General features: G+C 40.5%; 1 protein-coding gene across 2 annotated transcripts in view; it reads right to left on the reverse strand.

Moving 5' to 3' along the window:
• The window catches only part of SRGAP1 (SLIT-ROBO Rho GTPase activating protein 1), a 266183-nt gene that overhangs the window by 43072 nt on the left and 208433 nt on the right, over window positions 1-14678 (reverse strand). For both annotated transcript variants that reach the window (XM_032348868.1, XM_032348867.1), the window contains exons 9-11: window positions 11289-11486; window positions 10716-10800; window positions 2180-2207 (exon numbers count right to left, since the gene is read on the reverse strand). In XM_032348868.1, coding sequence (XP_032204759.1) covers window positions 2180-2207; window positions 10716-10800; window positions 11289-11486 — 311 coding nt within the window. The remainder of the gene's footprint in view (window positions 1-2179; window positions 2208-10715; window positions 10801-11288; window positions 11487-14678) is intronic.

The following is a 14678-nucleotide window of genomic DNA, read 5'->3' on the forward strand; positions in this document are numbered from 1 at the left end:
GACTGTCTAGGTTGAATAAGTTTGGCGGGCTCTGGGGAATAGGGGTTGTCTGGGACTTGGCTTTGTGGTGATCAGGGAAGGGGGAGAGTGACCTTGAACGTGAAAACCCAAAAAGGACGGTAAAGGATGCAGCTGATGGTATAGGTCTGGACTGGTGGGTCTGCACAAAAAAGGCATACTTGTGAGCCTGACCTTTACTATTTCTTGGAGGGAGTGGTAGTCTCTCCAAGGTCAGAAGGGCCCCAAGATAGCAAAGCATCTGACAGAAAAACCAGAAAACACGGTTATTACAAGGTCCAGCAGAGCTGCACACTTGGTGACGTTGGGAGCCATTGACAAAGCTAAGAGGATAAGAACAAAGGCTCATTTCGTGTGGTTACCAATTGTGGGACAAGCAAACCTTGTAGCTAGAGCCAAAGCCCCCTAAGTAGAGCTAGATTATTGTTCCTGCACGATGGAGAGAAGCAGCATAGCTCCTCGCTGGGGCAAATGAGGACATGTCTTTTGAGTTGTCTACCAGAGGCCTGCAAGTTGCCTCTCCTGACGATTCTAAAGTATGAGGCAAATGCAACAAGACAACCATATTGAGAAAAACCTGACAGGAAAACAAAGTGCCCAGGCACTTATTAAAGTCCTTTTGGAGGCAGAGGCCGAAAGCCATCAGGCCCCCGATGGCTCTGACTTTACTAGGCACACATTTGGTGAACAGAATCAGGGCTGTGCCACCCAACACTTGAACAGTATGACATGCGCTGGTTTGCTGGCTACCACAGAGCCTACCCATGTGGATGAGAGGAAGTCCGAGTCAGGTTGATGTGTGTATCTAGTCTGTTGGGCAGTGACGGTTCTCACTGCAAATTCATGTATTTGCATTTCCTTTTAAAAAGAAATTTTTTTTTTCTTGAAGTGCTTTATGTTCATTATAATATAGAGACAAAAGTAAAGCAGTTGACAACCCAAAGAGATGATATATATGAAAAAAGCTCCATCAACTACATCTCACTATGAAGAAGTAACACTCCTCTTTGTCACTGACACAGGGGAAGAAACCTCGGTGTTTTCCATGAGGTTTAGGCAAGTCAGTAGCTGTATCTTTCTAGTTGGTTCACCAAGAAGAGAGGCTTCCTTTTGAATAAACTGCCCGGTACAGACAATACAGAGCTTTGAAAGTCAACTTGCCAATTACCGCAACACACACACACACACACACACACACACACACACACATCAGTGTTCTAAATGCCTCTCACCTCAAAGAGAGCTCAACTTCAAGAGTGCAAAGTCTAGCTGTGTCCATTATAATAATTTCTGGCTCTCACACAAAGGCTGGCACAGAAAGATAAAAGTTGCAAACTTTCCCCAACCCAAATCAGAATCTCTTCCCTAAAAGGCTTTTCTTTCTCAGCGGTGGCTTCGAAATACCTTTACGAATGAAAAAAGGGGGGGGGGAGTGCAATATGGTTGTAATATTAAAAATTAAATCTTTAGGGGCACCTGGGTGGCTGAGTGGGTTGGGCCTCTGCATTTGGCTTGGGATCCCAGGGTCCTGGGATGGAGACCCGAGTTGGGCTCTCTGCTTGGCGGGGAGCCTCCCCTCGCTCCCCACCCCCGCCCGCCTCTCTGCCTACCTGTGATCTCTGTCAGTCAAATAAATAAGTAAATCTTTTAAAAAAATAAATAAATAAAAAACAAACTTAAATCTTTAAAGTGAACCAAAAAGGGGTAAGCAGCTAAAATCCCAAGTATTGGTACAGTTCTAAGTTTTATATGACATAAGGAGAAGTAGGAGCAGAAAATAACTGATCATGCTTTCTATTTGCTAACACAGTAGATATGCACATAACATTGCTTGTTAAATTAAATGATCAAATCAGACTATTTCTAGAAACTGAAAGTATTTTGGATTAGATAAACCAAGCCCATTCGATTTAGGTCTTTCTGAAGCAGTCTACCATTAAAGAGCTTTACAATTACACTGGGAAACCCTCAGATCTGCTGGAGCAAATCTGGTTTTGTGAGAACCCCAAAGATTTCATGTTACTATTGTCTACTGAGTCAAAATGATCTACCATGTTCATTAACAAAATTGGTTCATTCTTGCAGCACTGAATGGTTGCTTGTTGTTAAGGGGAAAGAAAAAAAGGATGAGAAATAGAGTTGTGATAAAATATTTTCCTACCTTGTAGTCATATACTCAGCTCTATGACCTGCAAGGGGAAAAAAAAAAAAAAGTAAATGGAATGGAATCCGTGGAATGCACTTGGTAACCTGTCCCTTACTTTAAGATGCTGAGTTTGTAATAACTTACACATTTTATGGTGGAAAGCATGAGGATAGCATATCATAAGAGACAAATAATTTGAAGTAAACATTTCATAAAACCTATACTTAAAATTTAATAAATCCTATAGATTGGAGAAAAATGTTTTACTTGGCAATTTGAGGAAGGGATATTTGTTACTCAGGAAACATGAAACAGCTGCTTGATCTTAACTAAGGTTAACAAAGAAATACAGATAAAATACATCCAAGGTTCGAATGTTAGTTGTTTCCTCTGTCTTGACTGATACTTGGGTTAGAAGGTGGTCAAATTAGGGTGGGAAAACTCAATTTCCTTTATATTAAGTTGGTGTTCTTTCTATAATATATAGTCAGGTGAGGAGTTGCATTTATAATCAGAAATGACACTGGCAGATATTAAGGACATTAAATTATGCTACATTCTACAACCTGTAAGGTAATAGCCTTTCAAAGTTCCCTGCCACCTAAAACAAGAGTTTCTTGTATATTCAGGCTTTCTTGGCTTGTTTTAAACACCGGCTCTGCATTTCTGTTGTGCTCCTACAATCTGTGCTAATTCCAAGTGAGAAGGGGGCCTGTGGTTGCTGTCTGCTCTTTCTCATGTTTCCGGTGGAACTGTGGGAGGGGTGTGCAAGAGGGAACCATTTCACTGGTTTGTTTGCAAATAAACAAACAGTTTGACCTGTTTCTGAAACAGCCTGAAGCTACAGCTACCAGAGAAAGGTCACATTGCAGCACAAACAGGTACACCCATCCCATCCCATCATAGTGCAGTGATTCCGATTCGCAGAAGGCCAGGATAACATTTGTAGAGAGAGTGGTCTTGCTGGAAATGGTGAATGCACCTTCCCAGGCAACAGAGTCTTTAACTCTATTATCTGCTTTTGAAGTGCAAGTAAAGAAGGATTTGATTAATGCTCTATTTGTAAAAGGGGTGGAGGTGACAGTTAATGCCAGAGAATACCTTCCTTAGCCCAGACTCAGGCCTCTGTAGGTCTACTACAAGCCATGCTGGGCCCTGACTTGAAGTGGGGGGTGGGAGGAAAGGGGAAAAATATTTAAAAAATAGAACCCAGTTCTATCGATTTTTTAACTCGAACTCTCTTCCCTCTTTTGGCCTTTTGCTATTTTGAGGGACAAGAAAAGTAGAAGGTGGACAGAGAACCCCAGAATAATTTCTAGCTGTTCTTAAGTATGAGAGATGGTCTGCTAGAAAGTGGTGTCTTCTGGGATATCCTTCGGCAGGAAGCTGGCTGGACAGGGTTAAAGCACAGACACAAGACAGGGCTGGAGATTAAGATTTGATGGTCACCACCATTTAGGTTGTTCTGGGGCCATGGGACCTAGTTAAGATCATGCACAGGGAGTCAGGAAAATGAGCGAAAGGTTGAGGACAGAGAAACTAGCAGGTTTGTGCTGTACTGTATTCTGTCATGCTACAAACTTTATTATCACAGAAGTATGACGTCAAATATACTACTAACAACACAAACAACAATGATGTCCGATACTTATTAGACACTGTTCTAGGCGCCTTCTATATATTAACTCACAATATTCACAAAACCTTGGGAAGCAGGTAATGTTATTTTGATTTTATGGAAGAGACCAAGCATTTAGGAGGCAAGTGACTGTGACTTGCTCAAGGTCAAACAGTTAGTATGTGATGCATCTGGCCCTAGGATACGGGTTTGTTCCCCCTCCCCCAACACATTTACAAATATTTTTTATTTTTTAAATTTAAATTCAAGTTAGTTAACATATGGTGAAATACTGGTTTCAGGAGTAGAATTTAGTGATTCATCACTCACAATTAACACCCAGGAGTCACCCCAACAAGTGTCCTCCTTAATGCCCATCACCCATTTAGCCCATCACCCTGATCACCTTCCCTCCAGCAACCCTCACTTTGTTCTCTATAGTTAAGAGTCTTCTATAGTTTGCCCTCCTCTCTGTTTTTCTCTTATTTTATCTTTCCTTTCCTTCCCCTATGTTCATCTGCTTTGCTTCTTAAATTCCACATATGAGTAAAATCAGATGATATTTGTCTCTTTGATTGACTTTATTTTGCTTAGCATAATACCCTCTAGGTCCATCTGTGTTGTTGCAAATGGCAGGTTTTCATTCTTTTTGATGGCTGAGTAATATTCTATTGCATATATATAAGCCACACATTCTTTATCCATTCATTGGTTGATGGGCATTTGGGTTCTTTCCCAATAAAATAACTGGGCTATTGTTGATAATGCTGCTATAAACACTGGAGAGCATGTGCCCCTTCAAATCAACATTTTTGTATCCTTTGGATAAATAAATAATAGTGCAATTTCTGAGTCACTGGGTAGCTCTCTTCTTAACTTTTTGAGGAACCTCCATACTGTTTTCCAGAGTGGATGCACCAGTATGCATTCCCACCAACAGTACAAAAGTGTTCCCCTTTCTCTGCATCCTTACTAACACCTGCTGTTTCCTGACTTGTTAATTTTATCCATTTTGACTGGTGTGAGGTGGTATCTCACTGTGGTTTTGATTTGTATTTTCCTGATGCCCAGTGACATGGAGCACTTTTTCATGTGTCTGTTGGCCTTTTGTATGTCTTCTTTGGAGAGATGTCTGGTTATGTCTTCTGCCCATTTCTTAACTGGATTATTTATTTTGGGGGTATTGATTTTGATGGGTTCTTTATAGATTCTAGATACTAGCCCTTTATCTGATGTGTCATTTGAGAATATCTTCTCCTATTCCTAGGTTGCCTTTTAGTTTTGTTGATTGTTTCCTTTGCTGTGCAGAAGCATTTCATCCTGAATAAGTCCCAACAATTCATTTTTGGTTTTGTTTCCCTTGCCTCCAGAGACGTCTAGCAAGAAGTTGCTGCAGTCAAGGTCAAAGAGGTTGCTGCTTGTGTTGTTCTTAAGGATTTTGATGGTCTCCTGTCTCAAATTGAGGTCTTTCATCGACTTTGAATTTATTTTTTTGTCTGGTGTGAGAAGGTGGTCCAGTTTCATTCTTCTGCATGTTGCCATCCAATTTTCCCAACACCATTTGTTGAAGAGAATTTTTCCATTGGACATTCTTTCCTTTGTTGAAGATGAGTTGACCATATAGTTGTGGGTCCATTTCTGGATTCTCTATTCTGTTCCAATGATCTATGTGTCTGTTTTTGTGCCAGTACCATACTGTTTTGATGATTACAGCTTTGTAATAGAGCTTGAAGTCTGGGATTGTGATGCCACCAGCTTTGCTTTTCTTTTTCAGCATTCCTCTGGCTATTTGGGGCCTTCCATGGTTCCACACTAATTTTAGGTTTTGTTGTTCTAGTTCTGTGAAAAATGTTGATGCTATTTTGATCAGGTTTGTTTTAATTCTAGACCTGAGCTCCCAAGTAATATATCGTAAAAATATGTCTTATTCCCCAGAAAATACCTTGAAAATCATAAAAGAAAAATAGGGATTATGGCTTATGCTTCTATCTCCTCCATATGGCTAAAATCAAACACAAAATGCCAAGATGTACTAAATTATATAACACATATTAAGTTAAAATTTTAAAGTCCTGGGGGGCCTGGCTGGCTTGGTCAGTAGTGTGCGCCACTCTTGATCTTGGGGTTGGAAGTTTGTGCCCCATGTTGGGTATAGAGACTACCTAAAAATAAAATCTTTAAAAAATAAATAAAATAAAAATTTAAAGTATCTACAAAATTAAACTGGATAATGGGTTAATCACTTTCAAGCAATTCAATGATAAAGACACTAATAACTCCTTCAAAATGAAATGTCTTCTGTATCTTTGAAGTTTTGCTACTCTTGTTAAAATATCCCAAGCAAAGATTCTCTAGATTTTAGAAAGAGATCATATATTAAATGGCTTAAAATCATTTTGCTCCATCCATCCATGGTTAACAGTATGAGATAAAAAATTAAAAACCTATCAAAGATACATTTTGATTAATGAGCCAAGAGCAAGTTTCTCGAGAACTATCATTCATGGTATAACCGCCACCACCACATCCATTGTTTTGTTCAGCTAATAGTACAGAGTGCGCCTCAACTGATGAATGAGGTTTTATTTTTTAATCAGTATCATCATTAATAGATCAATAACACACAAGCTTAGAAGAATCTGCTTCCCAGAGAAATGTGAAAGCTTCCAGCGGTTTGAGGATTAGATTTCAATCACTTTCTCTGGAAGGCTATTTAATTATTAAAAACAACAATTTCTTCCCTCACTCCCCTCCCATCCCACAATATAAGTCATTTGGAGGCAAAAAATGACCCATGACCCAGGATTATCTTGTTCTTGCTCCAAACACCTACTTTGACTACTCCGATCATTTCACTTGAGAATAAAGAAGTGAATTATTTTTCACACTCCAGTGTATTTGTGTGTGTGTGTGTGTGTTTCTTTTTTTAATTATTTTTTATAAACATATAATGTATTTTTATCTCCAGGAGTACAGGTCTGTGAATCGCCAGGTTTACACACTTCACAGCACTCACCATAGCACATACCCTCCCCAATGTCCATAACCCCACACCCCCTCTCCCAAACCCCCTCTCCCCAGCAACCCTCAGTTTGTTTTGTGAGATTAAGAGTCACTTATGGTTTGTCTCCCTCCCAATCCCATCTTGTTTCATTTATTCTTCTCCTACCCCCTTAAACACCCATGTTACATCTCCCCAGTGTATTTTACCACCACAGACTAAAAGGGAAAACCAAAATACAGTGTTGTGGCAATCTGAGATAAAAAAACAAAACAAAAAAAAACCCCAACTAGATGAAATATTTAATATGTGCCCAGCTCCATCTGGACAGAGGCACTGGGAATAGGGTCCCTAAAGAATGACTGATAAGGACTCTGACATTACTTTTCAGCCTTTTTTTCTTCCTTAAGAATGCACTGCTTTTCTAAAAAAACATAATAATTCACAATCAGCTTCTCTTTCGAAAGGGTGTTTGTGCTCCTACTCAAAGACAGACAATGGATTCAAAGAGGATAAGCCATTTAGTTCCTTTGTGGGAAACCGCACACCCAGGTCTAGAAACAACCTAACATGGAACTCAGCTTCCGGTGTCAGATTGTGTTTGGCGAAAACTGCACTGATATGTACACCCCCTTTAACTCCAAATGTTGCACATAAAGAAGCCAGTGTGAACACGAAGGCTCCTTCCTAAAAGGAAAAAACACTTTCCATGCCTCAGTTTTACGGATATAGATCTCATTTACTGTGTTGGTGTAAATTCTCCGGGTGAAAAACAAATGACATCACAGAAGGCTGTAACGGTGCTGCTGAAGGATGAAGAAGGTGATGACTTTGGTCTGGACGACTCATTATGTATTTCTTTTCATTTCGGCAGTTGTCAAAGTTGTGGAATTCTGAATCTTGACAGTGCACCTTTAAGAGCCCCCACGAGCAGCTTCACAGTGTCGTAAATCAAAGGACTGACCATGCCTCTGGTCGGCTGCCAAAGGCAAGCAGCAAGACAGGCCAAACACATGTCTGTAGTTACAGTTTCAGCTGTCTACAATCAACTGCTAAATCCCTGGGTTAGGCCCTATTTGTTTTACTACGAAGGCAGCTTTTGCAGCAGTGAGTCTGGTATAATTCAGAGCTGTGATTTCTATATAAAAAGTCACGACTGTCCCCAAACGCACCATCGAATCCTGTGCTACTAACCTTATTTCACCAAGCCCAGACTTGAGCTCCTTCATAAGGACTCCCCATTGGATTATCTCATTGTAGGGCAGGGACCATTAACTCTCCTCGCCTCCTTTAGTATAAGCCTATTAACTCGAACAGGGCTTGCACGGAAAGCCAGGAGGCCCACAATGGTCAAGCTAAAAGATGGGGGCAGGCTCAGGGTTTCTCTGGGCAAAGCCGCCAGCATGAAGCCCAGGCAGTGGTGTGGTGTGCTGCCAAGACTGCACGTGGGGCAGGGCCGGGGAGTGGAAGGTCTGCGGCGTGTGGGCAGAGGCTAGTGTGTCTGATGGGAACCATCCAGTTCCTGAATAAATGCAACCTGGTGAAGGCCTGGTACCCTGGAACCCAGCTTGTGTTGCTATGATACAAGAGAAACCCACTGAGAGAAATCCCAAGATAAAGAAATCCCGGCTGAGAGTTCACGAGGTACAAAACAGCAGCTAACGATGGACTCTGGCTTACGGATTCGGTAAGCCGGCTAACATATAGCCCTTTCCAATCATGCCACGTAAAATAGTATGAACCGCTGGGGCTTTCACTCCAGGAGACATCAGGGAATCTATGTAGAATGAGTATCATAAAAGTTTCAGAATGTGACCCCAAGTGAATTAACACATGTGTCTACATGCAGGCCAAGAATGAATTCACCCACCACTTAATTGCCTCCAACTCACGATTTCTAAAGTAGTGTCCAGTCCTGGAGGGAAGGACTCTGTGCCTGTAAGCATTCATCAAAACACTTAACAATAATTTATGCTTTGGTAACTGGCAACTGATCTTGGGGGCATCACTGAAATATCAGGCATTTTGTGGTAGGTGGAAAAAATGATCTTACATGATACTATGAAAGGAAAAAGAAAAAAACAAACAAACTGGGACATGATTGCTGAGGTAACACAACTATTCAAAGAAAAAAAAGGGCTTTTTAAAAAAAAGTTCCAACCTCCGTTATAGAAGAGCTGAAAGCCTTGTACAGGGCCACCCTTCACTGAGATTTCCCAACTATTAACATTTTGCCACACTGGCCTTATTTCCTTCTCTTTCCTTCTCTCCTTTTCTATCATTTCTTCTGCATTAATTGAAAATAACTTGCAGATATATGTACTTAGCAAACATTTTTCTTTTAAATTCAATTTTGATTTTCATTTTCTTAATATTGCCACTTTTTAAAAAAGGACTTTTATTTATTTATTTGACACAGAGAGAGAGTGCACAAGCAGGGGGAGCAGCAGGCAGAGGGAGAGAGAGAAGCAGGCTCCCCACTGAGGGACTGGATCATGACCTGAGCTAAAGGCAGACGCTTAACAGACTGAGCCACCCATGCGCCCCTTAGCAAACATTTCTTAAGAATAGGAACCTTCTTCATAATAACACCACCACTGTCATATCTTAGAAAATGAATTCAATAATGTCATTTAATATACAGTCTGTCTATATTTAAATTTCCCCAGTTGTCCTTAAAATGCCTTTTGTAACTTGCTTTTTTGATTCAAAATCAAATGAAAGTTCACATATTGTGTTTGGTTATTTTATTTCACAAGACACTTTCGAGCAGTTTAAATGTTAATTCTTTTTCTAAATGATATCAGCCTTTTATCTTAGAATCTGGCATCCTAATTGTAATATATGGAGCCTTAGGTCATGATGACCTTTCTCCAAGTACTCATTCCCTGAGGATAATGTGTCCTTTGAAGGACACCAGGAGATAAGGTGATGAAAAAAATCACCTTGTCCTAGGAAGGTTCTAGAATGGTAGGGGGCAAGAGTTGAGGTCAAAGAGCAGCACTCTCTTTTTGGCCTGAGTTACACACCTCAGTCCCCTCCATCCCCCACTCCCATCTGTATTCTTTCACTTTTATAACTTCTGGCAAGGTCTAGTGTGAATAAAAGATAAAGTTACAGACTACGAGGCACATAAAAAAGGGAATTTGCTTGTATTTATTTTTTTCCTTTTAAATTTCAAGAAGATGAAAAGAGAGTTAACATTTAAATAGTCCCTTTTGCCTATAATCCTTTCTTCCCCATAGTTTTTCCTCATCTGTAAAAATGGGGAAATTTACAGCCCAGCTCAATATATAGTTTAGAACAATAGTTTAGGACAGAGAAAGCCCTATGGAAGGGACAATTATTATTGTTTTTTGTTATTATTATTAGCTACAGCACTATACTTCCTTAGATTTTTTTTCTCAAGTGAAATCAATGTCTACAGAAAGGGAAAAAAAAAAAAAATCGCCCAAACGGGTTTAACGGGTTGCTGGAGTCCAGGAAGGCATTAGATGTGAGAACAAATACTGGCCCCTACAACAAAGGGGATGGAGCTGGAAGCCCGGACAGGTTCCCAGAGGGTGAGGAAGAAGGGGCTGGGTGGTCAGCAGGTGCAGCCCTGCCCAGTCTTCTCCCGTCAGGAGCACCAGGTGTTAGGAGCACCAGGTGTTAGGAGCCCCAGGCTGGGCAGAGCGCTCCTCAGGACCTCTGTGCTGGCTTTTCAGCCCTCCCCAGCTTTCACTATTCTTCCTCAAGGTTAGCACCAAGCTTGTGAGGAAAAGAGTTGCTGGGAGAACTTGATTATTACAGTTCTAGCAAAAGCCCAATCTAAACAAGCAATGTTCTCTGCTTCTCAAAACACAAACCCACAACTCACACTCTTCACGGAATGGCAACATGACACAGGACAAAATCCATGTCACCCTCCCTGTCTGCTTCAAGTAACTGACCTTCTCCAAGGGTCCTCTGCAACAAGTCATGTTTGGCTTGAAGCTTTGTGATGAGATTACTACCTTCCAAATATTCTCTGAGTTTCTGCAAAAGGAAAGATTCGTTTTTAGCTTTAAAAAATGTATATCATGTCAAGGGACTTTCCACGGGATGCTTAAAATCCAGCCACTTTTATCTGCTAGATTCTAGAACCTTGCTACTCTGAGGGCAGTCTGACACAGACCAGCATCACCCGCCATCGTCTGGGAACCTATCAGGGATGCAGTCTTCTGGATCCCTCCTTCCCCAGACCTGTTGAAACCAGAACCCACAAGGTTACAAGCCCTCCTGGGGACACGTATGTACGTTACAGTTTAAAAGTGGTCCTAGAGCAGTCCTCTTTAATTCTGAGGAACTTTTACAAAAGTACTAACTCCCACATCCTATCTCAGATCAACAGAATCGGCAACTCTGAGGACAGACAGGAGTCCGTATTTTAATAAAGAACCCAGGTGATTCCAATCCAACTCTAGATGCTTGTTTGGGGACCCCAGCTCTGAGGCCCAATGGTGGCTGGGAAGCGACAGACGCACCATGAAGTAGAACTGCTCTGTCTCCTGCTGGTTTGCTCTTCTCTTGGCGATGCTGGGCTTACTCAGGTAGGTCTCAGAGACTGTAGACTTCACAGACTCTGTGGAGCGGCTATGCTGGAAGCATTCAGAGACATCGTAGTCCTCTATGGTGACCATATCTTGTATGGTCTGCAAGGTGGCTTCGGTCGTTTTTTTCACCTGGGGACAGGAACACATTTCTCCTGTTACCACACGATTTCATGAATCCCACACTCAGTAAGAATCTATTCTGTCAGGTGGAGACGAAGACATAGGCCCTGCCCCAAGAAGAGGAGAGAGATAGGAAAACAACACCCACTACCACCAATGTAAAGAGAGGTTCTCTTCAGAGACATTCTCGAGAGTATATTTCTGCGTATTTGGATCCTTTAAGTCTCATGTATCACTGGGTACTCTCTCAGTTACATTTTTTTTTAAGATTTTATATATTTATTTGACAGACAGAGATCACAAGCAGGCAGAGAGGCAGGCAGAGAGAGAGAGGAGGAAGCAGGCTCCCCGCCGAGCAGAGAGCCCAATTCAGGGTTCGAACCCAGGACCCTGAGATCATGAGCCGACCCGAAGGCAGAGGCCCAACCCACTGAGCCACCCAGGCACCCCTCAGTTACATTTTTTAAAGTAACCTTCTAAAATTGGAAATTAAACTACACACAAGAAATATACACACCATAAGTGTACTGCTTGATGAATGACCAGAGTGATCACACACTTATGTGACCACCACTCAGATCAAGACATAAGTCCCCTACAAATACCTTTGTGCTTCTCCCAATTACCACAAGCCCCTTTTTCGTCCCCCAAAGTAGCCATTATCCTGAATGCTAACATCATGTATTAGTTTTAGCCTTTTTGTACTTCATACACATGGAATCCTATAGCATGTATGATTTTTGTCTTGCTTCTGTTGTTCAACTTTATGTAGTAAGATTTATTCATTTCTTGAGAGTATAGTATTTCATTGGTGCATACTGACTATTCATTGCAGGAATACATCATAATTCATCCCTTTTACTGTTGATAGATGACTGATTTCTAGTTTTGGGTCACTGAGAATAATACTGCCATGAACACACGTCTAGCATACATGACAGTTTTCCAAAATTATTGTATTCCCACTAGCACAGTAAGAGAGTTCCTGCTACTCCGCATGAAGTGTTGGCATTATCAGCTTATAAAATTTAAACCATTGTGTTGCGTGTGTAGTGGTATCTTATTGTGGTTTTAATATGCATTTCTCTGATGCCTAAGATTGAGCTCATTATAATACGTTTATGATAATTTGGATTCCCTCTCTTGCAAATAGTTTGTTTAAATCTCCTGCTCAATTTTCCACTGGGCTATAAGTCTTTCTCTTATTTATTTGTAGATATGGATATGAGCCTTTTGTTAGTTACAGGTACTGCAAATATCTTTTTCCCACTCTGCTCTGGCTTTTCACTCTAGAATCTAGATAAACTGTCTCTTTTAATGTAATCAATTTACCGATCTCTTCCTTTATGATTAGTACTTTTTGTGTCCTATTTAAGAAATATTTCCCTATCTCAGAGTCATAAAGATACTCTTCTATGTTATCTTCTAGGAGATTTTGTCTTCTACATTTACCTTGCACAATTAGGTCAGAGTTTACCTTTGCTTATCAAAGTCTAGTGTAAATCAATAGCTTTATCCTTCTCCCAAAATACAGAATTTAGAGCACCTTAACTTCATTTACTTCTCCTTATTTATATGCTAGTTTATAATATATTATAATAAAATTTGTACATAAATATTAACATATATTTAAAAACATATATATAGTTAGTATTTATTAGTTATATATAGTCAGTATTTATTATGCTTTATCCATATATGTTACATTATTTGACCTCCTTTCCTTATATGTGTGTGTGTGTGTGTGTGTGTGTATGTATATTTTTAGATTATTTAAATTTATTTGACAGAGAGAGACACAGCGAGAGAGGGAACACAAGCAGGGGAAGTGGGAGATGGAGAAGCAGGCTTCCCGTGGAGCAGGGAGCTCAACACAGGCCTTGATCCCAGGGATTCCTGGGATCATGCCCTGAGCTGAAGATATACAGTTAATGACTGAGCCACCCAGGTGCCCCACCTTTCCTTATATTTTTAAGAGTACTCCCTGCCTTTATTCCTTTTAGCATGAGTCTGCTGGTGGTGAACTCTTTTTTTGTTGACTAGAAAATGTCTTCTATTTCACTTTCATTTATGAAAGTATTTTTTCCTGGTTGGTAGTTTATTTTCTTTCAATACACTGAAGAGAAGCACTACATTTTCTTGCTTCTATGCTCCTGTTGATGAGAAGTTTGCTGTGAGTGCACTGCTGCTTTGCTTGCTTCTCCAGCTGCCGATTCTACATTAAAAAAATTTTTAAAAATTTATTTGAGAGAGAGCATAAGCAGAGGGGAGGCGCCGAGGGAGAAGGAGAAACAGACTCCCTGCTGAGTAGGGAGCCTGAATTGGGCTCAATCCCAGGACCTCAGATCATGACCTGAGTCGAAGGCAGATGCTCAACCAACTGAGCCACCAGGTGCCCCTAAACTATAGGTTTTACCATGACGTGTTATTGTAAGGATTTAAAAAATTTATTCTACCAGGATTTTTTTGGACTTCTTGAATTGTGTGATATTTTTCATAAACTCTAATAAATTTTCAGCTTTTATCTCTGCAAATATTGTCTCCTTTTCTATTGTTTTCCTTTCTGGGAGTTTCATTAGTATGGCAAACATCACTGTGTTCTCTTCATCTCTTACCCTTCTCTTCAAATATATTTTTTAAAGATTTTTATATATTTATTTGGAAGAGAGTGAGCAAGTCCATGCATGAGTGGGGGGTAGAGTAGTGGGGGGGGCAAGCAGACTCCCCACTGAGCGGGGAGCCCAGTGTAAGGCTCAATCCCAGGACGCTGAGATCACGACGTGAGCCTAAGTCAGATGCTTGACTGACTGAACTACACAGGTGCCCCTTTCTTTGTATTTTCTATCTTTTGTTTTTCCATGCTGCATTTTGATTATTTTCTTTTGATTTGTCCTCCACTTTCATAATTCACTCTTCATCTGTGTCGAATCTGATGTTAAAACCATCCACTGATTTGTTAACTTGGGACATTGTAGTTCTCACTTTTAGAATCTCTATATGGTACATTTAAAAATCTGTTATTTCACTGTTTATAGTTTATGTTTTAGTGTGGTGCTTCTCAAACTTTAATGTTCCCTACTGAAATCTAAGCTTGGCTTTTAGCTCCTTGAACACAATAAGTGGCTCTTTCATTCTGATAATGTCATTCTGATAATGTCAATATTTGTAGTTCCTGTGGGCATCTCTTTGATCTGATGTCTG

Source organism: Mustela erminea, chromosome 6, assembly GCF_009829155.1.
Source record: "Mustela erminea isolate mMusErm1 chromosome 6, mMusErm1.Pri, whole genome shotgun sequence".
Taxonomy (NCBI): Eukaryota; Metazoa; Chordata; class Mammalia; order Carnivora; family Mustelidae; genus Mustela; species Mustela erminea.